This window comes from Callorhinchus milii, unplaced genomic scaffold (genome assembly GCF_018977255.1).
Source record: "Callorhinchus milii isolate IMCB2004 unplaced genomic scaffold, IMCB_Cmil_1.0 Scaffold3, whole genome shotgun sequence".
Taxonomy (NCBI): Eukaryota; Metazoa; Chordata; class Chondrichthyes; order Chimaeriformes; family Callorhinchidae; genus Callorhinchus; species Callorhinchus milii.
In genome coordinates this window covers 5,557,415-5,585,371 of record NW_024704744.1, presented here as the reverse complement: position 1 = coordinate 5,585,371, position 27,957 = coordinate 5,557,415, and the positions used below count along the sequence as shown (strand labels likewise).

The window sequence follows — 27,957 nt, the reverse complement described above, 5'->3', positions numbered from 1 at the left end:
TGGATTTCAAGCTCTCCGAGACATTACCCGTGTGAAAGCACTTTGGGCTGTGTTTCCAGGCAGTGACCATATGTCGAGTCTCGTAGTGTAGCGGTTAGCACGTTCAACCTCACAAGCGAGAGGACCCGGATTCTCAGTTGGGGCGAAAACATAGGCAAGTTTCCTTACTCCACATGCCTCTGTTTACCTAGTGATAATTAGGAACCCAGTTGGTAGTCAATTGGAGGATCACTTTTCATGGATAATAATCCCTCAAAGTTTTAAAAAAAGTTGGTGAATTGGCTGCTGCATTTCGCCCACAAAATATACAGTCAATCTACTTTACATTATAGTCTATGAAGTGCTTGACTTGAGAAGATGCTGTATCAAATGCAAGGATTATTATTATTATTATATATTGTTTCAAGCAGCACCTTAAATGACTTGGCAACACATTGCAGGGCTTTCCACTCCTTTGCAACACCTGTGCCTGTCACTGACCCATTATTAATTGAAAGATTACTTGCATTGATGGACAAAGACGGCTGAATCCTCATCAATGCAAGACCGGTTTGACATTAAATATTACTCCTGGATCAAAATTATGGGTTTATATTCGAATTGTAAAACCGGAGCCAATTCGTAACATTTGTACCGCAGCCCTTTTTTAATCACAAGTGTTGCAAAGGAATGGAAAGCGGAGCACTTTATTGCTGGAGTTGCATTGTCTAAGGATTCGTCAATGTGCAAAGTATGAGTGACTTGCCGTACTGATAACATTCAGTGCGCTGAGCAGCGAATAACTTGGGGGATATTTATACCTTAAAGAGGATTACGAATTTAACTGGTCTCGTTCGGATGACAAATTCTTTACAATGGAAGTGAATAGAAAGTGATTAAAGTAGAAAATCAAATTCTGCGCTCAGATCAAGCCATGTGTTTATCTGGGGTCTGTCGGAGTCGTGAATTTATTCAAATGATCTTCCCTGCGTTGTTTCAAATTCTGCATTTGGATTGCGCACACATCACTGAGTCTGTCTCCAAATAAAAGTGCTGATCAATAACTCAGAAGGAAACGTTAATGTTGTAACTTTACAGTTTTCTCTCTCAGGGAATGAAAACTACTGACTATTCTCTGGGGTGGGGGTGGGGGGAAGGAAGGAAAGTGTCTCCTTGGAGCTAAGATGGCTCCAACGTGACGTGAATGGTAACGGAATATCAGAATGAGTCTATCATATGTGACGGTCTCTAGTCCGGTTCCTGAGCCAGGAGGGTCCACAGTATTCTAAGCTCTGCTGATGACAGTACAGGCAGCCTGGCTCATCAGACGGACAGACCAGCCACTGGGGACAGGGATTCTTCCCATTCAGCTCCTATTAACCCTGCAAGCCAAAGCCCTAATGGGTAGGGTGGTCCAAGCTGGACAAGGAGCGGGAATGCTTGCCAGAGAGTGCTTTCAGTGGCAAGCTATGGGGTTTTAGCTGCTTAAACAGTCACCCCAATGCTCATTCCGGGGATCTAAAGCGTTGATCTTGCCAATTTACATCTGGAATTAGATAAACAGGGTGTGTCACTTTGGGGAGAGAGGATACATTCCATTCCAGATACAGGGAAATTTTCATGTGTGAGTGTGGGTACATGTGGAACTCTGATTGGTTTGCAAACTCTTGTAAGTATGGTGTTGGGTTTCTACGTATGTCGAGACACCCGACCGACCAAAATAAATGTCTTAAGGGCAAGAAAAGAGTTCTCATTTCAGCTTTGCGATCGGTTCAGTCAAGGTCAAATCAACCCACTGAAACTGAGAGGAACAGACTAACCATTGCTTTCTGCCTGACCTGTAATCAAGGCACTCTTTCCAATTAAACCCATTCCCACCTCTTGTCTTTTACCTTTACATGGAACGTCGATAAATGTGCAAACTGTAAAAGGACATTTCAGCCATCTGACTGGTGCTAAAGTAAGAAAAGATCTATTCTTTGCCTTAGCTTTGCTGCCAAATAGCTATTGAATCTTTGTGAAACACTTTGGGGGCATTTTAACCTTACACAGTAAATCCACTTTAGGCTATTAAGGGATATGGGACAAGGGCAGGTAACTGGACTTGAGGTACAGATCAGCCATGATCTTATAAAATGGCGGAACAGGCTCGAGGGGCTGAATAGCCTACTCCTGTTTCTATGATTCCGTTTCTATGTTTACAGTAACAATAATACTTGCAATTGATATAGCGCCTTATATCGTTGAGAGGTCTCAAATATCCTCTGAAGCGCTTTGAGACGTCTCAATAATGTGATAAGGCACTATGTCAAATGGAAGGATTATTATTACTGTGGGTGCTGCATCAAACTGAAAAAATATTATCGGGGGAAGTTAGGAGAATTTTTTATGTTTTTGCACAAAAGGGTTGTTAGGATGTTGAATACCTGAGCTGGAACCATGGTTGATGTAAAACCTCTATCAGCTTTTAAGAGGGAATTAGATAAATATCTGAAATAGAGCAATATACAAGAGACTGTGAGTAAAAGGTAGGAGAATGAGACTATATTGATATGTAGCTCTTTCAGAGATTCAGCCCAAGGCACAATGGGTCAAATTAACCTCCTTCTGTGCAGTAAGTTTCTCTGGTTCGATGGTGCTCAATGTTTAAGCTGGCAAAGTATAATCATGAATGACAAAGGTCCCAATCACAGGCTCATCTGGACATGACAATATTAACAATAATCCTTGCATTTGATACAATACCGTATCACGTGGAAATATCTAATATTTCATTTCGCTCATAAATACACAGTCAATCCACTTTACAATATATTCTGTCTGAGATGTCTCGAAGAAGTGATAAGGCACTACATCAAATGCAAAGATTGTTATTATTATTAATTATTATTATTAAGGATTATTATTACTGTGGGCGCTGCATCAAATTAATAATAATAATGCTTCACAGAGAGTGGTGTATTTTGTAGGTGAATGTGGAGGCCAATTTGTGTGCAGCAATGTCCCACAAATGAAGTGAATAACCATTTATATCCAGAGAATTGATGACTAGGACACCAGGAGAAACTCTCTTCTCCTTCCAGGTTATACCATGGGATCTTTAACACCCATCTGAAGGCAGATGGGACTTTGGTTTAATGTCTCATCTGAAGGACTGCACCTCTGACAATGCAACACACCTCAGCACTGCATTGGAGTATCATCTTAGACTACATGAGTTCAAGTCCCGATGTGCGATTTGATCCCACAACTTTCTGACTCAGAGCTGAGAATGCTAGACAAACGGGTTCTTGGTTTTATCCCTCATGCTCCGACAATGCAAGGTTTCCCTAGTACTGCTTTGGAGAGTCAGCGGAGACTATGATCACAGTGTACTGTGATAATAATAATAATCCTTGCATTTGATATAGTGCCTTATCACGTCTTCGCGATTGTCTCAAAACGCTTGAATCCTGAACCCACAACCTTCTGACTCAGAGATGAGAATCCTACTGACTGAGCCAAGAAACAATGAAAACAACCACATTTTGCACTTATATTTGTGTCTTTAATGTTTCCTCCGCCCATATACTAACCATACTAAAGTCTGTGCATCCATCACCCCAGTCCTATTGGCTTCCTGTTGCAGAAAAGATTGATTTCATGGGCTAAAAGCTCACTACAAATCACTTTGTTCACTGGAACCTCCCTTCCTCTCTGACCCTCTTACACCTCACTCCTCCACCCGTTCTCTTCACTCAGCTAGCTCCGGCCTCCTGCATAAACCTTGTCCCTTCCCCTCCACCATTGGTGTCCATGCCTTCAGCTATTACTCCCGAAATTATGGAACTCTTTACTTCAATTCCTCCATCTTGCCCTCTCCTTGCGTGCTTCGGATCACATCCAAGACCTTCCTCTTTGACCATACCTACAGTCATCTCACCCCTCTTCCTAACTCATCATCAAGATCTGCTATGGTTAAGAGGTGGATAGATTTTTGTTAGGTAAGGATATCAAGCGATAAGGAGCAAAGACGGGTAAATGGAGTTTAGGTTGAGCCATGATCTAATAGAATGGCGGAACAGGCTTGAGGGGCTGAATGGCCTACTCCTATTCGTATATCCTATGTGCCTATTCAACCTGAGTGAAGGGCACTATATAAATGCTGTTGTAAAAGTTGTTGTTGCTAATGTAAGTTAATTTCTCAAAGAGCTTTAGAGACTAATTGGATCACCCAAATAAAATGTAAAGGGAGGTGATGGTTGAGGATATTGACTGAAAGCATGGTCAAAGAGATTGTTTCTGAAGAGGAATTTGAAGGCAAGGAGAGAGGTTGGTAGGGCCAAAGGATTCTGGAAGAGATTTCTCGAGAGAGAGTGAGATAGAGAGAAGGGAGGGTAATTGTGGGGAGGAAAGAACAAGAGTTAAAAAATACTGCAGATGCTGGAAATCTGAAATAAAAACATAAGTTGCCAGTTCTGACGAAGGGTCGTGGGCCCGAAACGTTGACTCACTTTCTTTTCTCCATAGATGCTGCCTGACCTGCTGAGTGTTCCCAAGAGAAGAGCTTGTTTGAATTGGCAAATAAATCATTAGCAAATTGTTTTTTTTTTTAGGAAGGAATTTTCTAAATCTGTACCAATAAAAAAAAAGTGCTACATGTCGGAAGCTAATAAACAAAGACAGTCAAAATTAAATATCTTTACATAAAGAATAAGTGATTGGCAGAAGTGATTTATGCAGAAAATAGTGACATTGGACCATATAATGTACAAGTACAACGTCAGTCAGTGCTCTATGTTTCTATCGCTATCAGCCTGGCTCAGCTGGGCTTCAAGTCAGAAGGTTGTAGGTTCTAAACCCCATGTCTGGACTTTGAACTCATATAATTTGACACTTCAATGCAGTACTGCAGGAGTACTATGTTCAAACACTCCAAAATGCTGCCCTGTTTGAAAGGCGTTATGTAATTGCAAGCTGTTGTTGAATGTTGTCAAAGGTGACGTCTCTCAGATGAGACGTTAAACCGAGGTCCCCTCTGCCTTTTCAGGTGGTTGTTAAAGATATCTTGGTACTCTTTGTAAAGAGAAGGGAGTTTCTCCTGGTATCCTAGTCAACAATCCCTCAGATAAAATTTGGCATTCACTTCATCCATGTTTCAAATTAGCTTCTGCATTTGTCCACAAAATACACAGTTACTACACTTTGCAGCAATTCCTGTGAAACACTATGAGAGGTGTTGATGCCTTCATTAGGTGCTATATCAAATGCAAGGATTAATATTACTGAGGTATCACGCAGACACAGCTAGATATGCTTTGATTGATAGTCCTCATTTTGTGGTTTACAGTTACATGGCGAAACAGGAAATTTATTGCCACAGATGCTTATTGGAGAGTCCTAATAATTTCAATTGAGACTGAGCGAAGCATCTGTCCAGGCTTTGGGGCCGAGCTGCTTAGATGCAAATATGCTAGGTACCAATCTATCCTCATTATCGACATCCCTTATACTACAGTAGAGCCTCACTAATCCGGTCACTCAAGGGACTGGGCAAAAGTAGCCTACTTAATGAGGTGACCTGATTACTGAAACAGGTTGGTTGATTCAGTTCACTGATGTAATATTAAGGGCATTGGTAATGGACGAAGGTGATGAACATTCAACAACCATACTTTGCCATCTCATTAAAATAATGGCATTTTCACATTTAAAACAAAAGCTGTCATGTGTTCAACCTTCCTTTTGAGAATGCATCCAACTTGTGTTCTGCCAATGTCATAGATCACGGCTAAAATGTTTATGACTTTTGCCCTCACTGTTCCCGATTAAGGCCACTCTCTCACGTAAGGACAACTCTTTCCGTTGTGGCAGGTTTACAACATGTGTTCACAGTCACTGAATCAAAAACAAACAATGTAAACACAAACCATGTGCTCTGAATACAGCACTGACCAGGAGCTCAGGTTAGGCCGCGGATTCCGGGTGAAGTCGAGTTCCCGCTCGTGCTGCTTTCCCACGTCACAAATGCGCAACCGAAACACGCTCCTCTCACTGTAGCAGCGTCGAGGAAAGAGCGTGAGAAGCCCGAGGCCGAGTACACTGTGTACGGGTTAGTAGCGGAGGGGGGTTTTGTACCGCGGTTGAAGCAGACAAGGGCACCTGGAGTGGCCACAATCAATGACCGTTGTCCTGAATAGTGAGATGCCCGGTTTACTGAAGCAGACAGACGGCCTATCTTTTAACATTGACAATGAAAGTCTCTGTGAAAATCTGCCCACAATTGTGAGGTGCCTGCGTTACCGAGGTGACCCTAAGCGGGTTTCTACTGTATACTGGCACAAGCAATGGCAATGGTTGGCATTTTGTCAGTTAGTCCTGTTGTTAGATTCCTGTTTGTCCCCCCACTTGCGTCCAGTCATCCTATGACGGTCCTTCTGTTCACTCTTTCATTGCGAAGTCCCTCCCTCTCTTCCATGGTTCGTTAATCCTCCAGACTGTTGGATTTCTTCCCGCCACGAGAACTCTCTCCCCAGGGTCCCTCAGCTACCTGCCTTCCAGTTGTGGAAACTTCTGTTCAGTACATGTTGCTGTGTGTGCCCACAAACACACAGTCACAACCTTTTGTAGTATATCCTGTGAAGCACTTTGAGATATCCTCCTGACGTAAAAGACACTATAATAGTTGTGAGGATTTTTATACTGTGTGCGTCTTAATCTCTCCACCGCCCACTCTCTGTTGTGGGTTAAATTCTCGTGAAACCGAACAATAAGTGAGTATACAGTGAGTGGAGTCCTGTAGCTCAGTAGTTAGAGCACTTGCCTTGCAAGCGAGACACCTGGGTTCATTTCCCCGCAGGGCGAAACCTTGGGCAAGTTTCCTTACTCCTTACTTAATAATAATCCCTCCAAAAACCCAAAACAATAATAAATTGGTCATTTTCAATCTACGACTGTTTGTGGGACATTGCTGTGCGCAATTGGCTGCCGCGTTTGCCCACAAATATACAGTCAATTCACTTTACAGTGTGTTCTGTGAAGCGCTTTGGGACGTCCTCCCGACGTGAAAAGCGCTATATCAAATGCAAGGATTATTATTATTATTATTATATTATTATTACTCCACACACCTAATAATAATCCCTCCAAAAAAAACAATAATAAATCAGTCATTTTCAATGCACGACTGTTTGTGGGACACTGCTGTGCGTAATTGGCTGCCGCATTTCTCCCATAAATATACAGTCAATTCACTTTACAGTATATTCTGTGAAGCGCTTTAAGACGTCTAGAAGACGTGAAAAGCGCTATATCAAATGCAAGGATTATTATATTATTATTATTATATCAAATGCAAGGATTATTATTATTATAGTTTTCATCTTGCAAACCCATTAGTTATATTTCTGTTCTTAATCAGTATTTATGGCATATGATCTGCAGTATGAAAATTATGATATTTCTAACACAACTTTGTACAGTCCTATTCTGCAATTAATACTTTGCAAACTTCCTCCGCCACTCACATTAGAACTCAAGGACTTCATGAAGAAATATCACCACAACTTGCATTAACAACATAAATGTGTGTGAAGAGTCTTAGTGGTGTCTATCAAACTGGGTCTGAGGACATGTCTGGTTACACTGGAATTGGGTTCAGAAATTGGACTGAATATTAGTTAATTTAAACCCATCAATAGAAATTTTATCTTGAAATAAACTATTTTGTAAAATCCAGATAGGATGCTTGCCATTATCACTTGATCCTCTTCCTCCCCAGCCCCACACCCCCAACCCTAGAGTTCAAAGGCCACAATAACAATAATAATAATTAATAATGACATAGCACATGACAATACAGAATGTTACTGTGAAGTGCAATGATTGTACTTTGTAGGTGAATGTAGACCTGTTATTTTGTCGCCTCGTGGCAGCCAATTGCACACAGCAGTGTCCCGCAAACAGTTGTGTGTGAACAAGTGAACAATTTTTTTTAAGAGATTATTACCCCCGGAAAAGCAATCTGCCAATCGACTGACAACCGGGTTCCTACTTGCTGCCAGATAAACAGAGGTTGTGGAGTAAGGAAGCTTGCCTAAGGTTTTGCCCCACCCGGGAATCGAACCCGGGACCTCTCGCTTGCGAGGCAAGCCATCTAAGCAATAAGCTACAGGACTCCAACGTTCCAGATGTTTGGGGTTGAGATTCTGTCACAATATTCAATAGAAACAAAACAAACTCTGTCCTTCCTTTAATGGGTAGCTGCTACTTGCCGCTATGGATTCTTCCTGCCTTGTCTTCCCTTTCCCAAGAGATCACTTCAGATCAGAATGCTGACTAGGGGAATCACTGCTGTAAAGCCACATCTTACGAGGCCGTTCAGTGTATTTTTTCCCCTAATCAACCGTGAGCAATATCAGAGGTTAAAATGATTGCGAGAAATACAATTTGAAACTGATTCTGTTGTCCCTAAGAGAAAATTATATTCAGAAACAGCAATGATCTCGCCAGCTACACTGAAGAACCTGCCAAAAGCCTTTTGCTTTCTCTGTCGAGTTAGCGGTTGGTGGGGAACAAAAATTGAAACTCTATAAAGTCAGCGCGGAATCAATAATGTAACAAATGACACAAAGCATGTGGCTGACAAACCAATTTGGAGATTCAGCCCAATAAAACATCCAGTGATAGAAAAGACAAATAACGGGATTTGCCTCGAGGTTACACAGTGATTCTTCAAATGAGAAAAGGAATATGACTATCACTCTAAGTACAATGTTGGAGATGCAGCATAGCCAACTAATGGACGTCTTGTTAACCAAGGCAATAAGGGGACTTAGTGGTGCAATGGATTACAAGATTGTGAATTTCAAGCCTCACGTCAGGAATCCGAACTCAACAGCAACAACAGCTTGCATTTATACAGCACTCCTCACACAGGTAAGCATCCCAGAGCGCTTGACAGTGAGCACGACACCGAGCTGGGTGAGGTGACCCCAGGCACAGGCGAAGGGGAAGGTCTTCTGGCGCGACCTGAAGACGGGGAAGAAGGGGGCAAGGCGGAGGGATAGAGGGAGAACGTTCCGGAGTTTTGGAGGCATGTTGGCTGAAGGCACGGCACTGAGAGTAGAACGGAGAGCAAGTCGAGCAGAGGCGTCAGGTTGTGGGTTAGGGGGGTGTTAGAATATACACTCTTTGTATAATATCTACGGTGGTATTATTCTGTTATAAGGTCTGTTGATTGTACCGGCCTTTGGTCTGACCCATCGGGATATTGGGGAATAACGAACGAATAAAAATAAAACAGTCTAATATCTGGTTGCAAACGGATTATGGCTGATTTTATTTTCTAACAGATTTGGCGTAGTCGGCAGGATTCCCCAGTAAAGAGACAAGGGAGGTACAACCAAGCCTCTCACCAGACATTTAAGTGTGCTGATGTGCATGTGAACGACATTCGAATATCTTTATATATATTGTGTGTCGATGTGAAAATTGCGTAAGTGATGGAGTAACTTCCGGGCGTTCGAACAGTCAGTGGGAACTCCCCAATTACCTCCGGGTAAGGAGAGGGACTGGGACCGATAGTAATTGAATATGTTGTATTTCAATTGTGACTGTGGTCGCTGGAAATAACTTGTTGGTTACGACTGAGCTGTGAAACTCGAGAGAAAGCTCATTAAGAGAGTTTGCCTCCTGGAAGTACCATCCTCCCTCCCAGGTTGTGTGACCTTGTACTATTTTTCTGACTTTGTATTATCTGTCTTTTTGTACTATCAGGTTGTGTAACCTTATATTATTTTTCTGACTTTGTATTATCTTTCTTTTTGTAGTTTTGTGATACCTCATGTTCATTCGGTATCTAGGTGGGGACTGTTAGAATATACACTTTTTGTATAATATCTACGGTGGTATTATTCTGTTATAAGGTCTGTTGATTGTACCGGCCTTTGGTCTGACCCATCGGGATATTGGGGAATAACGAATGAATAATAATAAAACAGTCTGATATCTGGTTGCAAGCGGATTATGGCTGATTTTATTTTCTAACAGGGGTAGGGAGGTGTCAGGGCATGAAGGGATTTGAAGACGAGTGAGGGGATCTTGAAGTTGATCCGTTCATTGATAGGGAATCAGTGGAGCCTGGCTAGAACTGGAGTGATGGGGGTATGGAGTTTAGTGCTCATAGTCTAGGCTGAAGCTCAAATGCAATGCTAGGGGTGTGCTGCCCTGTTGAAGGTGCATATTCTTCAGTCGAATGTCCTGCTGATAGTCACTGCCATGGTTTACACGTGAACAATGAGATGGAGGGGGGAGGGAAGGGGCATCGGAGGGCAATCAGAGTCTGTAAAGGCACCAAAAATTGGACACCAGAATTTTTTAAAAAATAACAATATGAGTGATTAAGTCTGATTTATGTCTGACTTTATGAATGGATTGATTTCGAGATCCTCGCTTTCCCTTTCAAATCTCTTCATGCCCTGGCACCTCCCTACCTCTCTGATCTGCTTACACCCCACCCTTCTATCCACTGCCTACGCTTAAGCTGGCTCAGGTCTGATGTACCTTCCCCCCATCACCTCCGCTCCACAATTCGTAGCCATGCTTTCAACCACTATGTGAGGAATCTCAGGAACCCTCTGCCTCAATCCCTCCATCTTGTCCCCTCTTTGCCCATTTTCAAATCACACCTGAGGACTAAAGTCCGACATAAACCTTAATCAATCATATTGCTATCTTATACATCGTTTTCTGGTGTCCAAATGTTGTTTCTCGTTTTCAGCACACAGGCATGTGCCTCTCTTTACACCCACTCATTGCCCTCCGATACCCCTTCCCTCCCCATGGAAGTGAGTATTGACAGGACACTCGATTGTGGAGGTTGTCACAGCTGAACCTTACCTCTACCCACCCAGCTGCTACTCACGTGCAAAAACAGTAGAGGGCATTGTGTTACTTTCCCACTGTACTAACACAGAGCCCCGGTACGAGTATTGTTGTCTTTCACTTTTGAGTATGAGTTACTCTGTCTCCTGTTTTCCTACCCAATTCCTTCAATGTATCTAGCTTTAAATCTACTAACACTCAGCTCCAACATGTCACCTTCCCCTTTTGCCTTGCTCTGTGTCCAACCCTGCAACTGGGCAGCGTTCCAGGACTCTGTCCTGACTGAAAGGTGCTACGTAAATGCATGGTACCATCGTTGTATTTTCATTTTAATTGACAGTACTCTGATAGTTTCTCATTTCACCTGTCTGGACCACATTTTTTTTCAAAATAATAATAATCCTTGCATTTAATACAGCACCTTATCATATCATTGAGATGTCTCAAAGCAATTCACAGCATATATTGTAAAGTGATTTGACTATATTTTGTGGGCAAAACGTGGCAGCCAATTGCACACAGAAGTGTCCCACAAACAGTCATGGATTGAGTGACAAAATTATCATTATTTTATTTATTTATTCATTTTTGAAAGATTATTACCCCGGAAAGCGATTCACCAATTGACTAGCAGCAGTGTTACTACTTGCTCATCCTCACCCACAAGGCCATTCATGGCCTTGCTCCCTCCTACCTCCCCGACCTACTATCCCCCTACCTACCTGCCCGTACCCTCCGTTCCTCTGGCTCCGGTGCCGCCCCAACCGCCCTACCATCGGTGGCCGGGCCTTCAGCCTCTCAGCCCCGAGGCTTTAGAACTCCATCCCCCAGTGCCTTCGCCGCCTCCTCCCTTTCTTTCTTCAAGGCCGGTCTCAAGACCTTTCTCTTCGACCGTGCCTTCAGCTTCCTTCTCGACTCTCTACCCCCTCCTCGCTCCCTCCCTTCCCTCCCCTCACCCTGACCATTTCCCACCTGCTCGGGTCCCGTCCCAACTGTCCAGCGCTTTGGGACGTCCTCCCGACGTGAAAGGCGCTCTATAAAGGCAATCTTTGTTTTTGTTGTTGTTGTTGTTACTGCTAGCTAAACAGAGACGTGTTTCGCCCTGCCTGGGAATCGAACTTGGGTCCTCTCGCTTGCGAGGCCAGTGCTCTAACCAATACAGTACAGGAATCCACAGGACTATTACTCGTGGTCTTAATTGCATTTCCTTTTTGTAGACAGTAAGGTAAGAATAACTAAAATATTCACAGCTTCCACCTACTGACCTGCAGCTAAAGTTACTCCCAGGTCCATCTACGCACATCCCACCATTGAGGCAATGGGTGTAGTTCATGACGCTGTCAAGGCAGACGTTCACATCCACCTGGCAGTTGCCACCAGCATAGCCGTCCGAGCAAACACATCTGTAGCCGTTCACCAAATCCTGGCAGATTCCTCCATTAAGACAAGGGCTCGAGCCGCACTCCTGGGTGAGAAAGCAAAGCAATGGAGGATTCAGTCACTTCCAAAAGTAGAGACAAATAGTTCACACGTAAACCATGGCAATGAGTAAACAAGTGCTCTGGGACGCTACCCAGTGTGAAAGAAGCTATATAAACGCAAGTTGTTGTTGCTGTTGAGTATCATTAGGATAATCGACTGTAGAGGGCTTCACAGCCGAGCCTGAGCTCTCCCCACCCGGCTGCCAATTACCAGTAGAGGGCACTGTGGAGGGACCAGGAGCCGTAATTGTGGCCAGTTTTGCTATCCACTGGGCTAACCCACCCACTAGTATTGTTGTCCACAGCCTTTCCCTTTGAGAGTATGAGTTTGTTTGGTTTCAGTCTTCCTTCCTTCAATATACCTATCTCTAAATCTACTAGCTTTGACCTCCAGCCTCTTGGCAACAGGCACAGTTGATCCCCACAGCCTTCTGAGCAATCAAAGACTCAGGACCTGAAATTTCACTAATTCTTGAGCTTAAGACCATCGTTTCCAATTGTAAGATAATATAGTTTTTCAGAAGGCAAAGACTCAACACTGCTTTTTAATTTGGAACCGATTTTCCGCAGGTCTGCTTCGATATTGGGAAAAATCGGCTTCAAAATTAAGCCATAATAATAATAATAATAATAATAATCCTTGCATTTGATATACTGCCTTATCATGTCATTGAGATGAGTAAAAGTGCTTCACAATTTTGGACTACTGTCCAGAATTCCAGGCGATATTACTATTTAAGTCAACAGTCTTAAATGACCTGATGAATTTCAGGCCTTTGAATATGCCGCGATTCACCCACAAAATATACAGTCAATTCACTTTACAGTATATTTTGTGAAGATATATGAAGATACCTCAAAGACGTGAAAAGCACTATATCAAATGCAAGGATTATTATTATTATATTATTATATAAAAGGTACAGTGCATTGCATCGTAATGTGACTAATAATAATCCTTACAGTAGAAAGAGCACCTTATCACATTATCAAAATGTTTCAAAGCACTTCACAGAACTACCTGTAGAGTGTAGTGCAGTTTTGTAGATGAACGTAGCAGTTGATTTGCTTACAGCAATGTCCCACGAACAGCCATTAAGTGAATGACCAATCTTATCTGGGGAATTGTTGGCCAGGATACTGGGATAAACTCTCTTCTCTTTCAAATAGTGCCTTTTGAGATAGTGCCTCCCGAAGTGAAAGGGGCTATATTAAATGAAAGCATTATTATTAATATTATAATTATTTATTATTATCTCATTCCGCGTGTTGCACAGCCTCCAGAATTTAGAAGCTGCATAGGTCGGTAATTAATGTTTTCTTATTTGTTTTTTCCTGTCCCTCAACTGAGTGTGTCAGGTTCTCTTCTCAAAAACAATTCCAGCCATGCCCTGCCAGCTGCGAGTTATCCGGCAGGGTTAGGGCAAGGAAGAGCAATGTATAATAATAATAATCCTAGCATTTGATATAGTGCCTTATCACATTGCTGAAATGTCTCAAAATGCTTCAAAGAATATATGGCAATTGAGTGTATATTTTGTGGGCAAACAGCGGCAGCCAATTGCGCACAGCAGTGTCCCACAAACAGTTGTGGATTGAGTGACCAAATTATTATAATTTTTTTAAGGGATTATTACCCCCAGAAAGTGATCTGCCAATCGACTAACAACCGGGTTTCTACTTATTTCTAGGTAAACAGAAGCCTGTGAAATAAGGCAACTTGTCAAAGGCTTCGCCCTGCCCGGGAATCGAACTCGGGTCCTCTCGCTTGTAAGGCGAGTGCCCTAACCAATGGACTGCAGGACGCTACTGGAGATTACAGTCCTGGAAGCCTGCAGCGATTTTAATCAGGAATTGCAGTTATTTTTCAGGAAATGTAGATGTAAATTTTCCGTGGGGAAATTCTGCCGGAATGTCATTTTTTGAACAATAATCCCTACATAATCATGACTGCCAACTAGACACTCCTGTGGTTGAATTAAGACAAAGTGCAACATAAAGCTAATTGAATCATGTATCTGTACGGGCAAAAAAAAAAAGGTTACTTTATCCGCTGTAAAATGCTTCATCCCAGAAGGTTAGTTATAACTGCTTGCTAAAGGTCAAAATTTAATCAGACAGGATATCTTTATCATAATCAGCTTGTCGTTTTCCTCACAGCTACAGCTCCCCATGAATGTTAAATATTTTGAGGCAGCCCAGCTCAGTTGATAGCACTCTCGCCTCCGAGTCAGAAGGTTGTAGGTTCAAGGCCTGACGTCAGGAACTCACATAGTCTAGGCTGACGCTCCAATGCCAATACTGGGTGTGCGTTCCATTGCCGAAGGCGCCATCCTTTAAATGAGATGTTGAACTGAGGTTGCATCTGCTTGTTCAGGTGGACATTAAAGATCCCATGGCCTAATCAAAAAGAAATCCATGTTTCCCCTGGTGTCCTGACCAACAAGACCTCAAATACCACTGGCCATTCTTTTCATGGCTGTCTGTGGGACATTGCTGTGGGCAACTGGGCTACCAGATTGGCTTACAAAACACACTGTCACTCCACTTCATAGTAAATTCTGTGGAGTATATTGAGATGTTCTCCTAACGTGAAAAGCGTTGTTAAAAGAAACAGAGGGGAGGGGAGAAATTTTTCACACAGCGAGTTGTTGGGATCTGGAATGCATTGCCTGAAAGGCTGGTGGAAGTCAATTCAATAACAACTTTTAAGAGAGAAGTAGATAATTATTTGGGGAGGACAAGTTTGCAGGGCTATGGGGAGAGAACAGGGGAGTGGGATTGAAATGCAAGGGTTATTATTGTTATTATATTATAAAATGCTGTATCAAATTCGCAGATTATCATTAAATGTAATGTTAAAGGAATGAAACTCAGGAGGTGGATTCGGTATCAAGGTAACATTAGAACCATTTTACAACACATCTCCAAAGGAGGGGGTTGGGGTGGGGGAGGGGAGATAGGGCATGGCAGGTTCCTTCACATCCACCTCGATCACAAGCCAGCGAGGACGTAAATTAATAAATCCACCCCTTGAGAAAGGGATGATGATCTGGAAACAAATAAATCAACCTGCAATTGAATAATTAATATGTTTATTATCAAAAAAGGGGGAGGAAGGAATGCATAATGACTAGCTTAAACAGCTGATAACTGCAGACTGTGACCCACAGTCCCTTTACGTCGCCCCACTCCCCACCACCATGCCCCTCCATCCTGTAACTCCTTGCTGACGGTAACAGTCACTACACTTTACTACACTGCCCATCGTGAAAGGTGCTGCATCACTTGCAAGGATTATTATTAACATTATTATTCAGGGCTTGTAAATAATTTTCAGGGGTTCCAGGAAAATATCTGTGTACATCGAGTTAAAACCTACAATGGAAAGGGTGGGATTAGCTTCTGCGAACCTTATGTTCACAATTTAAGATGAAATAACTTGCCCACTGGGACTGACCACCCCCAAGTACATCCATTTAGTTGTTGCTGAGAGGTGAACTTCTCCTATCGTGTATCAGCCTGGCTCAGTTGATAGCGTTCTGACCTCTGAGGCAGAGGGTTGTAGATTCAAGCCCCATGTTGAGACCTGGAACTCATAGAACAATAATAATCCTTGTATTTGATATAGCGTCTTACATGTCGTTGAGACGTCTCAGAGCGCTTTACAGAATATACTGTAAAGTGGATTGACTGGGAGAATGTGGTAAATTGACATTCCGTTGCAGCTTGAGTGCAAACTCCTCATCGTCCAGAGCCTTGGGATGTCCTCCCGAAGTTGAAAGGCTTTACGTAAATGCAATTTGTTGTTGCTGCTGCTGTTGTATTCTGGAATGGTTGAGATAAAACAAAAGGCCTTCTTCATCTCAACTGATCTTCTGATCTTGCGGGAGAGATTGTCAGCACGGAGACAAGAGACAGAGCATGAGAACACGGTTAGAGTAGACCATGTCAGTGGTGGACGGAGGAGTGTGTTGGGTGGGGGGGTGGAAATCGATGTGGGGAGAGCTAACATCAACAACTTGCATTTATATGGCACCCCTCACACAGGGTAGTGTCCCAGAGTGCTTGATAGTGGTAGAGCACGACGCCAAGCAGGAGGGAGGTGACCGAAGGCACGGTCGAAGAGGAAGGTCTTCAGGCGCGACCTGAAGATGAGGAAGGAGGGGGCAAAGTGAAGGGGAAGATCGCAAATGAGGGGACAAATAGAGGAAGTGTGTTGTAAAGTTTCGGGACGTAGTGGCTGAAAGTGCGACCAGCATTGGTGGAACAGAGGGCATGAGGGACAAGCAGGAGGCCAGAGGGTGATAGGCCTCAAATGTCTCTTCGTGATCTTTATGGTTCCCCTCTCCCATCCAGCCCTGGTATAAAGCATCACCTCCCTCTTGACCACAGAAGTGTCTCTAGTAAAAAGAAATGTAACAGTGATGCAACATTTTTATTCAAGCGAGCAAAAGGCCTGTAAGTATTTATTGCATGGACAAAATACATCAGGTTGGTGGTAGATCACAGAAAATAAATCTCTGGCTGTGAGGTCAATATAACTCACCTTCACTTGTGCGCCACTCATGACTTATGCAGCCCTGATACACTTGATGGCTCTTTTCGCCTGTAATTCACTGACTTTATGTGAAGCCACATGGCCCTGTTTTGCAAGCCCCATCGGTCACTTTCCACCGGTCCAGCGCTCTGCTCTTTAAATCAGATTTACTGCATTCACCTCACACTCCGATGCCAGTCAATCTCGTTTTGCGAAGAGGACAGAGGCCTTTTTAATTAAGGAATGGGGTGATGTGGGTGTTGAGGTGAGTAAAGATCTTCCCTGTGCACCGTGTAAACTGTGCCACAGTTCATCCCTCCCACCCGGAATACTTTGAAATTCACAGCATTTTGCAGTAAGCTGTGAATTATTGCATTTCCACTGTTATCTGATGTAGAAATCTTTATTCACAGTGCGGACTGACTGAGTGCACTTTGCAACCTACAGTATCTGCTTTTGCTTGTGTTCCTCCCCCACATCATAAAGGGCTTGGAGGCAGATCTGGAGAAGGGCAGAATGTGAGTTGGGTGGCGATGAGGATGGAGTTGGAGGGAAGAAAGAGAAGAGAACAAACTGGTTCAATGTTCAGGTGGGGAGTCAGATACAAAACCACAGGAGGTAATGCAAAATGTATCTTTGTTGTTAGTTAGACCACAGATAGAATATTGTATTCAATCTTGGCCACCCACCTTTTGGAAGGACTTCAAGGCAAAATAACAGGTGCAGAGGAGTTTTATTTGGATGACGCAGGGATGAGAAGTTTGGTCCATGAGCAGAGAATGGAGGAATTGAGACTCTTTCCATTGAGAGAACGAAGGTTGAGCGGAAACCTGATCGAGATCCTTAAAATTATGAGAGGTTTTGATGGCGTCAATAGAGAGAAATTATTTCCACTGGTTGGTGGATCAGTAGTTAGGATATGGAATGCTCTATTGAGAACGGTGATTGTGGCAGAATCCATATTACTTTTCAGAAGGGAACTAGATAGATATCTAAAGAGGAGTAAACAACAGGGGAGAAGGGCATTCAGATGGACAATAAACATCCCATGGTACTAGTTGGAAAGAGATGGGAGTTTCTCCCGGTATCCTAGCCAACAAACCCCCTAAAGAAATTGCTGATTTACTTCATGGCTGTTCGTGGGCTGTTGCAGTTTGCAAATTGACAAATTGGCTGTCGTGTTCGCCGACACATACACAGTCAATTCATTTCACAGTATATTCTGTGAAGCGCTTTGAGACGTCTTGAAGACATGATAAGGTGCTATATCAAATGCAAGGATTACTATTATTGTTATTTACAGTATATCCAGTGAAGAGCTTTGAGGCATCTTCATAATGTGAAAAGTGCTATGTCGAAGGCAAGGATTATTATTGTTAATGCGTTTGAAGTTTGAAGCCCAATGTTATATTGAGTGAAACGTAGCAAAATCCCAAGGTAGTTCTTGCATGAAGACAAAGCGAAGCCAACTCAAGAGAGTTAGTCCAGCCCATTGAAAATCCATTGAGGGCACAGCCCAAGTCATAGATTTACTTGAATATTTGGTTTACTTGTTGAATTGGGCTTATTTCTGCTGAATCTGGTTTTGGCAGCTGCTCAAGTCGTAATCATGCAGCTTAATCACAATGTAAATGAAACATTCATAGTTTCTAATTCCATGGCAACGCATTGATAGAGTGTCAGCCTAGCTCAGTCAGAAGCACTCTCGTCTCTGAGTCAGAAGGTTATGGGTTAAAGCCGTGGATCAGGACTTTGTGCTCGCGGTCTGGGATCCATTGCAATACTGGGGATGCATTGCATTGACAGGTGTTGTCCTTCGGATGAGATGTTAAGCCAAGGTGCTGAGCTGGATCCTATCATCCTATTCGGAAGGAGAAGGGAGTTTCTTCAGGTGTCCTTCAGACTATTGGGTCTATGCTGGCTCTTTTAAGAGCAATCCCAGATAAAATGAATCATGGTTGTTTGTGGGATCTTGCTGTGTGCAGATTGGCTATCCCACACACCTACAAATACATAGTTTACACTTTACAGTAAAATATTGTCCAGCCTTGAGACCTTGTCCCAACATGAAACACTGTACCAAATGCAAGGATCATTCTAGGTTTATAATTCAGAATCTATGTGATTCGTTTTTAAGGACCTGAAATCCTGGTCCAGGCCTTTGTCACCTCTCGACTGGACTACTCCAATGCCCTCCTCACCGGTCTCCCCTCCACTACCATCCATAAAATCCAACTCATTCAGAATTCTGCCGCCTGCATTCTCACCCGCAAGAAACACCGTTCCCCGATAACCCCAGTCCTGGCCAGACTGCACTGGCTGCCTGTCCCAGAGAGGATTGACCTCAAGAACCTCACCCTTGTATTCAAGTCCCTGCACTCCTCTGCACTCCCCAACCTCTCTGACCTCCTCTCTCCTCAAAACAGTACCCATTGCCTTTGTTCCTCCAGGTCTGGCCTCCTCCTTGTCCCCCGAGTCCTCCGCTCCACCCTCGGAAGCCGTGCCTTCAGCCACTCTGCCCCGAGGCTCTGGAACTGCCTTCCTCACTCCCTTCGTCTCGCTCCCTCCCTTCCCATTTTCAGGTCTCTGCTGAAGACCTTTCTTTTCGACTGCGCCTTTGTTCACCTTCCCCCCCCTCCCCCTCCCCCTGGCTCGGCCCCGGGATCCGAAACTGTAAAGCGCTCTGAGATGCCGTCCGGTGTGGAGGGCGCTATATAAATCCAAGTTGTTGTTGTTGTAAGGAAGGAATCTTGCAGTGGAATCCCATAGCATGTTGGTTAGCTAAATCGCCTCGCAAGCAAGAGGAACCCGGGTTCAATTTCCAGGCAGGGTGAAACCTTAGGCAAGTTTCCTTAGTCCACACGTCACTGTTTACCTAGCAGTAAGGAGGAACCTGGTTGATAGTCGATTGGTGGATCGCTTTCCGGGGGTAATAATCCCTCCCCCCAAAAAATTTGGTCATCCAATCAAAGACTGTTTGTGGGACACTGCCGCATTTCGCCCACAAAATACACAGTCAATCCGCTTTACAATATGTTCTGTGGAGCACTTTGAGACATCTCAACACCGTGATAAAATGCTATATCAACAGTGGAGTGCCTTTCACGTCGGGAGGACGTCCCAATGCGCTGGTTAATAATAATATAATCCTTGCATTTGATATAGCGCTTTTCACGTCTTCTAGACATCCCAAAGCGCTTCACAGAATATACTGTAAAGTGAATTGACTATATTTGGGCGAACGCGGCAGCCAATTGCGCACAGCAATGTCCCACAAACAGTCATGGATTGAAAATGACCAATGTATTATTGTTTTTTTTTGGAGGGATTATTGCAAGGTTGCAATACTCAGTTGCAACGAGTATTCTTATTTATTCATTATTATATTATTAAAATAATGCACAGGCTCTACCTCAACAATGGTCTGCAGCAGAGAATCTCATGCGCTCATCACACCTCTTAAGAAATGACTTGCAGGCTCCCCCTTCAGTTTAATTATTCTTGTGAGCGCAACCGTTTCAGTGGTTTCAATAAAGAATTTGAGCAGTTACATGATTTTATGAAACCCGTCACCTTCCAGGCACCATTTGCAACAATGTTCCGCCTTCTAAATTCCTGAAGAAGATCAAGATATCCTCTCTGCTACCTTCCTTCAAATGACGCATTAAACTGAGGTCCTATCTGCAATGCTCAGATGGAGGTTAAAGATCCAAAGATGTTACAAGAAAAGAGAAGGGAGTTGCTTCTAGTGTCCTGGCCAAAAATCCCACAAATAAAATTGGTCGCTCACTCCTTGGCTGTTTCTGAGACATTTTGCACAAATTGGCTACTTCATTTGCCTCCAAAATATACAGTCAGTACACTTTACAGAATATCCTGTGAAGCACTTTGAGAAGTCCTTCTGACGTTGTGTTGCATCAAATATACAAACATACTAGACAATCTGAGCTCAAAGTCTCAATTTGGGGCTTGAACCCACAATCTTCTGACTCAGATTCGAGAGTTCTACCAGTAGCATTTTCTACATGTGGCATTTTGATTATGTTGCATTTCAGCACGTATTAGATACCTGGCTGACTGGAACAAAAACGTGTGACAAACAAATACACAAAGTCCAATTCCTGTACCCTGCAGAGAATTCTTCTCCTACTATCATATTCATGCTTGCTGCAAATTTATTTAGTAACTTTCTTTGGTAAATATACAGTGTGATTTATATGCTAGAAGATTTGCTTGGGGAATTTACCAAAGATCGCTAGTATTCAATGATTCTTTTATCTTTTCAAGCGTTTACAAATTGCCGCGGGCTTCAGTCAGTGTTAAATCTCTCTCTTTGATGTGCAATTAATGACCACAGTGGAAAATCCTTTGTTTTTTTTGATGGATTATGATATGCCGCTTAAGATTTATTGAAATGGGTTCAGAGGTGCAAAGGTATTCATTTAAAATATGTGTAATTGTCACCTAAACTCAATATTATTGAAGCTTGTTTGAAACATATGGGATGTTTTGTACCTGGGCCATGTCCTGTTATACTTCCCCCAACCTCTGCAATACTGCCCGCCTCCACCAAGACCTCTCCCCTCAGGCCGAATGTTGGGAGGTATGCTCCAGTCTCTGCCGTACCCTAGCCTATATTTAGCTGGGACCCCTGGCCATGGATCCTGTAAGCACGTGCGCTGATCCATCCCTGATGTCCATGTGTTGGTGGTTTATGTGTTATTTTGTTTTGGATACTCTTAAGCAACACGGTGACGGGTTTCCACATATGACAGACACTCGGCTGTGCAAACCTAAATCCCATGTGTAGGTGAGTCCAAAACTGGAAGGGCATAAGTATAGGATAATGGGTAGAAGATCTAATGGGGAGTTTTGTAGAAACTTACTTCTTCATGTATTTGAGAGAAAACCCAAATCACACACGAAGCAGAAGAAAATAGTGGAGGGGATTAGGAGAGGGCTTGTGAGGATTGTAAACACTTGCACAAACTAGCTAGGTCAAATGGCCTGGGTCTACGGTATCGCTCCATTTAACTATACATATATATGTAAAAAATAATAATAATAATTTGGTCACTCGATCCACAACTGTTTGTGGGACACTCCTGTGTCCAATTGGCTGTTGCCGCGTTTCGCCCACAAAACACACAATCAATCCACTTTGTAATATATTCTGTGAAGCGCTTTGAAATGTCTCCATGATGTGATAAGGCACTATATCAAAAATGTAAGGATTATTTTTATGCAAATGCAAGGACTATTAATATTATTGTGTATGAAGCCACAAGCTTCCTTATTCCACTCAACCTTAAATGAACTTTACAGAAGGTAACATACGTTAATGTCGATGGCACATCTTGAGCTGGTCCATCCAGGTTCACAGTGACATTCAAATCCATCCACTAAGTCAATGCATCTGAAAGGCAAACAGAGAGAGAGAGAGAGAGAGAGCTCCATTTGGCCATCTGTGTATAAAAAGGATTTGGACCTGATATGAATCTTCTAAGGTTTCAAACTTATATTGCTCATCAGCCCAACCCTTGCCAGGTTTCCACTGGCTCCCGTCTACAAAAAGATTGACTTCAACATCCTCACCCTCACATACAAATCACGACAGCACCTCCCTATCTCTCTGACCTGCTCATACCTCACTCTTCCACCTGTTCCAGACATTAATTACCCTCTTATTCTGGTGTCTTGATGCATCTCAAAGTAATTGTTGTGAGTTTATTTTCTGAATTTCATTTAAAATCCCCCAAACAGTGCAACCATCCCCCAGTTGCTCCTCCAGTGAGATGCTAAACCGAGGTACTGTCTGTTTTTACTTTGTGACCAGGTTCTTTTGCCTCATTTTGCCTGAAATAACATGACATGTACCATAACCATAAAGTACTTTTAAAGCACTTTTTTCGAGTTTCTCCCAGTGTCTTGACCAACAATCCCCTAAATAAAACCGGCCATTCACTTCAGGACTGTGCAAATTAACTGCCACATTTCACCCACAAAATACCCAGTCACTACACTTTACAGTAAATCCTATGAAGCACCTTGAGATGTCCTCATGCACAATATAAAATGTAAGGATTAATTATTATTGGAGTGTCAGTCTAGCTATGAGCTCAAGGTCCACAAATGGGCTTGAAGCCACTATCTTTAAACTCTGAGGCGAGACTGCAACTAACTGAGCCAGGCTGACAACTCAACAAGGTCATGACAGCCTGTGAGATGTTGGCACAGAAATCAGCAAAGGTTAACAACAACACAAATTACATTTATAGTGCGCCTTTCACGTCGGGAGGACGTCCCAAATCGCTGAAAGTTTAATGGGAATTTAGTCTCCACACATGGAGTATTACAGAAATTTGAGTGCATTATGTATTGGGCAACATAGTGTTGGAATAGCAACTGAGTTTGTTCCTTAATGGACTATGTCTTGAATCTGCACGATGCATCTGAGGAAAAATGTTCAGACGGGCCATTATGGTACATGTCATGTTATTTCAGGCAAAATGAGGCAAAGAGAACCTGTTCACAAAGTACATTGGAAAGGCAACGGATGCAAGTTGTTGCACAGGTTGATAATAAAGGATGGTTACTCGTCAATGGCATACAGGCTCTGAAATCATGTGCAATATTTATTCCCTTCACATGTTGAGACCATCAAGTTGGCTAATGGAGCTGGTACAGTGCGAAACCATAGCAAGGGAACAAATTTAAAGCCTCAGCAATGGTTTGCAAAGACATAACTCTTGCTGCTTAAGGAAGGTGGAAGGCTAACAATAGTCTGTGCCACAGCAGCGCAATGCAAGAGTTCTACAGAGCTGAAAGGAAGGTAGCGATCCAATTTACAAACAGACGTGTGATTAATGGCAACGTTACAATGTGGCTACAGGCAGATCATGTGAGTGAAAGTTTGTTTTAATTTTGGGGGCCGAAATAATAATAATCCTTGTATTTGATGTAGCACCTTATCACGCCGTTGAGACGTCTCAAAGAGCTTCGCAGAATATACTGTAAAGTGAAGTGACTGTATATTTTGTGGAAAAAGCGCGGCAGCCAGCAGTGTCCCACAATCAGTCATGGAGTGAGTGACCAAATTATTATTGTTTTTTTTGGAAGGGAGCATTACCCCCGGAAAGCGATCTGCCAATTGACTAACAACCGGTGTTCCTACTTTACTGCTAGGTCAACAGAGGCGTGTGGAGTAAGGAAACTTGCCTAAGCTTTTGTCCTGCTTGGGAATCAAACCCAGATCCTCTCGCTTGCGAGGTGGCTGTACTAACCACTATGCTATGGGACTCTGCAAATGGTTGAATTGTAGTCTGGGCCGATGCTCAGATGCAGTATTGGGGGTGCTGCTGCATTTTTGGAGGTGCCGTTCTTTGGGTGAGCCATCAAACTGAGGTTCAGTCTGCCTGTCCAGGTGGGTGCTAAAGTCCCCACGGTGCTATTCAAAAAGTGAAGATAGTTTCTCCCGGCATCCTGGCCTGCCAATAATCCCCCAACTAAAATTGGTCATTCACTTCATGGCTGTTTGTAGGGACATTGCTGTGAGGAAACTGTTTGGCCTAATACACGATTGCTACGAGGGTCAGGGAATGCTGTGAAGCGCATTGAGATTTTTCAATGACGTGATGAGATGCTGCGTCAAATGCAAGGTAAGGATCTCACCCGCGATGCAGGAGAGGCTCATTACTGAGTTGGCTGGAGAAATCCCTTTAGACTGTGAATCACAGTGCGCACACGGAGCCAGAGCCAGCCACATTGTGACCCAGTGCACAGCCCGCTGAGCTAGAGTGACAGTCTCCTATTGCTGAGTCCGCTAAAGCTGCTCTCCTCTTAAAAAGAAACAAAATTAGATTGTTCAGCTGCTGGCTTAAAATATTAATAAAGGCTGGAAGCAATAGGTTCTGGAATGTGTCAGCTCATTTCTACCTGTCAATTACGGCAACAGGCAAAGTGCTACTTTCGACTGTATTAAAATCTAATTAATCCCCATTTATTGAAAATCTCCTTATGCTAATAAGCCCGAATGAAAGAACAGCTTGTATCAATACATTGCATCTGTCATCTTTTAAATTACTGCCTTCAATAAATGAATCGAAGGAAAGCAAAAAAAAACCCTAGCATTATGATGATTATGCTCAAGAGACTTAACACAAGGGCTTTATAAATTTATCATGAAGTAAAACCAAGCGACGAATAAAAAAGCTAGCATTCCGCAAAAATAAATCCTTGTTAAGGTACAAAGACTGTCTTGAATTCAATTCAAGTAAGCTTGGATTTTAATGGCAAGCACAGCGTGAACATATGGGCCATAAATCAATGGGAATTACATGCAATTACATGCGATGTTACAGCACGGGAACAGGCCCATTCAGCCCAACTGGTTCCTGCCGGTATTTAGATTCCACAATTGTCTCCATCCCTCCTGTTCCCATCTCTTCCCTCCTCTCTCATTCAATGCTTATCGAAGCGAACAATCAGTGTTCTTCAGGTACAAATGGTTACTTAACATGGGGCGCTTGATATACTAGTACCATTGCACTGTCTCCCGCAATCCCTCGGCCTTGCCGCCTCCTTCCCCTCTTTTAGATCAAGACTGAAAGCCTTCATTTTCAACCGTGCTTACAGTCACCTCGTCCTTCCCGGCTCGGCGTCAGGCTGCACCACTGTTAAGAGCTCCAAGACGCTGTCCAGCATGAAGGGCGCTATGTAATTGCAAGTTGATGGTGTTGCAGCACTATAGATCTCAAGATTGGTTTGGATCAAGAAGGTCCTTCTGCACATCATCCATCCAGGACATCAACCTCACCCCATCACAGCATCAAACTATATTTTTCATTCCTGGCACTCACTCTTTCAGCAGTCTGAGACATAAAGGGTGCTATATATGTGCAAGTTGTTGTTGATGCTGGAAACCTGTTCAGGTCATTAATTACCATTTGACGAAAGAAAACCTTTCTGGTATTTGTCCTAAATTTGCCCTTTGAACTCTAAACCTGTGTCCTTTTCTCCTGTCCTGGTGCATCCCCCACTGAAGCTAGCAGCTCTAATCCTATTTCCCTGCACTTTCCCAATACAATTTAAAATGACCTTTCTTCGAGTGTTTATCCAATAGAAGGTCTCATGGACTAGCTTGACTTTGACAGCATTTTGATTCACCTCAATAAGATCCCCTCTGAAACATCTCCTTTCAAGACTTAGGTAATCTTGTCTTGCCTCAATCTGAATGGAACCAGATCACCCTTCCCATTTTCACCACATTACTCTCTCGCTCCACAACTGTTTGTGGGTCATTGCTGTGCGCAAGTTGGCAGCCACGTTTTGCCCACAAATTACAAACATTTGCATCACTTTACAGTACATCCTGTGAAGCGCTTTGAGATGTCTCGATGACATGATAAGGTACCATGTCAAATGTTATTCCAATTTAAATCACTCTGTGGGGTAGTTTCTAAATAGTGTTCAGTGATGGCTCAGCCAGACCAATAACACTGCCACGTCACATATGAATGGATGTTACTTTTCTTAATATATTTGAGCTTCCTAATAAAAATAGCTATTTTTTGCAGGAGATTGATGTTTTGTTAACCAGGTATTTTGTCAAGCGGTTTATCAATAGTCTTATTAACAGTCCCAGTTGACTGATGATTATAGGAACTATGTTTTATATTGACACATTCGGCTGCATTCAATTTGTAGATTGATATATTTCCTATGTATAATATGTTAATAATAATCAGCAATGTTGAGGAGAGTAGGAGAAGCAACAGAGGCTAGAAGACAAACAGAATATTAGATTTGACTTGGTCCTCTGTTTAGCTTGGTAGTTGTGGAAAGAATGGAAATGAATAGAAATTGGTAGTTTTCAGTGGACAATCTGTTGACTGACTTCAGCTTTGATTCACCTCAATAAGATCCCCTCTGAAACATCTCCTGTTCAGGCTGCAACAAAAATAGCCGCTGAATCACAAAACTGGATCAGATGAAAGGAAGCCCGTCAGCCCATTTACAATACAATTTATAATAATAATAATCCTTGCATTTGATATAGCGCCTTATCACGTCTTCATAGACATCTCAAAGCACTTCGCAGAATACACTGGAAAGTTAATTGACTGTATACCTTGTGGGCGAAATGTGACAGCCAATTGCGCACAGCAATGTCCCACAAACAGTAGTGGATTGAGTGAAAAATATTATTATTTTTATTCATTTATTTATTTGAAGGGATTATTATCCCTAGAAAAGCGATCCACCATTCGACTAACAACCGGGTTCCTACTTACAACTAGGTAAACAGAGGCATGTGGAGTAAGGAAACTTGCCTGACATTTCCCCCTGCCCGGATCAAACCCAGGTCTTCTCGCTTGCGAGGCGACTGCTGTAACTGATAAGCTACAGTACTCACTAATATTTATTTTTATTATTATTCCCACTCCTCGAAACAACTCTGCCACACAAGGGGGAGCTGCAAGGCCCAAGAGGCAGTTCAGAGAAGAGTAACGATAATGAACCCAATGATAGAGGAGCGAGTTAAGAGCACATTCAACAGCCCAAACTGCACGGTGCAAATTGACAGAAGCTCATTTCAGTGCAAGTCACGTCAAGGACCTTAATCTTTTTAACTCTCCCCGTGAGCTATTTTGCTACTTGGCCAGTGGGTAATGGACTCTATATTTCTCTTGCTCCTTTCTTCTCTTTCAAGGGCTGATATCCACCGTTGAAATAGCCTTGCAGTTCGCGGCTCTGTTTACCCATTGAGCTCCAGTAATATATACTGGTAATAAGCTGCCAATTACACCCTGACAAACGGGCCACGAAACCATCAGGACCATTAATGTTTGGCTAGGGGAATGCCCTCATGCATCAAGCGCCCAGCTGTCTCCTGTACGTACAGTCACCGTCAGGACGGAAGCAAAATCAATCCGCCCTGTAAAATTTACAGTCTGGACTGAAGAGAAAACACTCGCAGATACTCTGAAGCAGTTTCAAGGGCTGTAATCTAATCTCGGGGCCATGGGAGATTTGGGTTCCAGGCACAGGGCGAAACCTTGGGCAAGTTTCTTTACTCCACACGCCCAATAATAA

At 43.0% G+C, this 27,957-nt stretch overlaps 1 protein-coding gene across 1 annotated transcript in view; it reads right to left on the bottom strand.

The window, feature by feature from the left end:
* Positions 1 to 27,957, bottom strand: part of eys (eyes shut homolog) — a 528,873-nt gene that overhangs the window by 227,376 nt on the left and 273,540 nt on the right. The window contains exons 29-30 of the mRNA XM_042332751.1: positions 22,201 to 22,279; positions 12,108 to 12,307 (exon numbers count right to left, since the gene is read on the bottom strand). Of these exons, the coding sequence (XP_042188685.1) occupies positions 12,108 to 12,307; positions 22,201 to 22,279 (279 nt within the window). The remainder of the gene's footprint in view (positions 1 to 12,107; positions 12,308 to 22,200; positions 22,280 to 27,957) is intronic.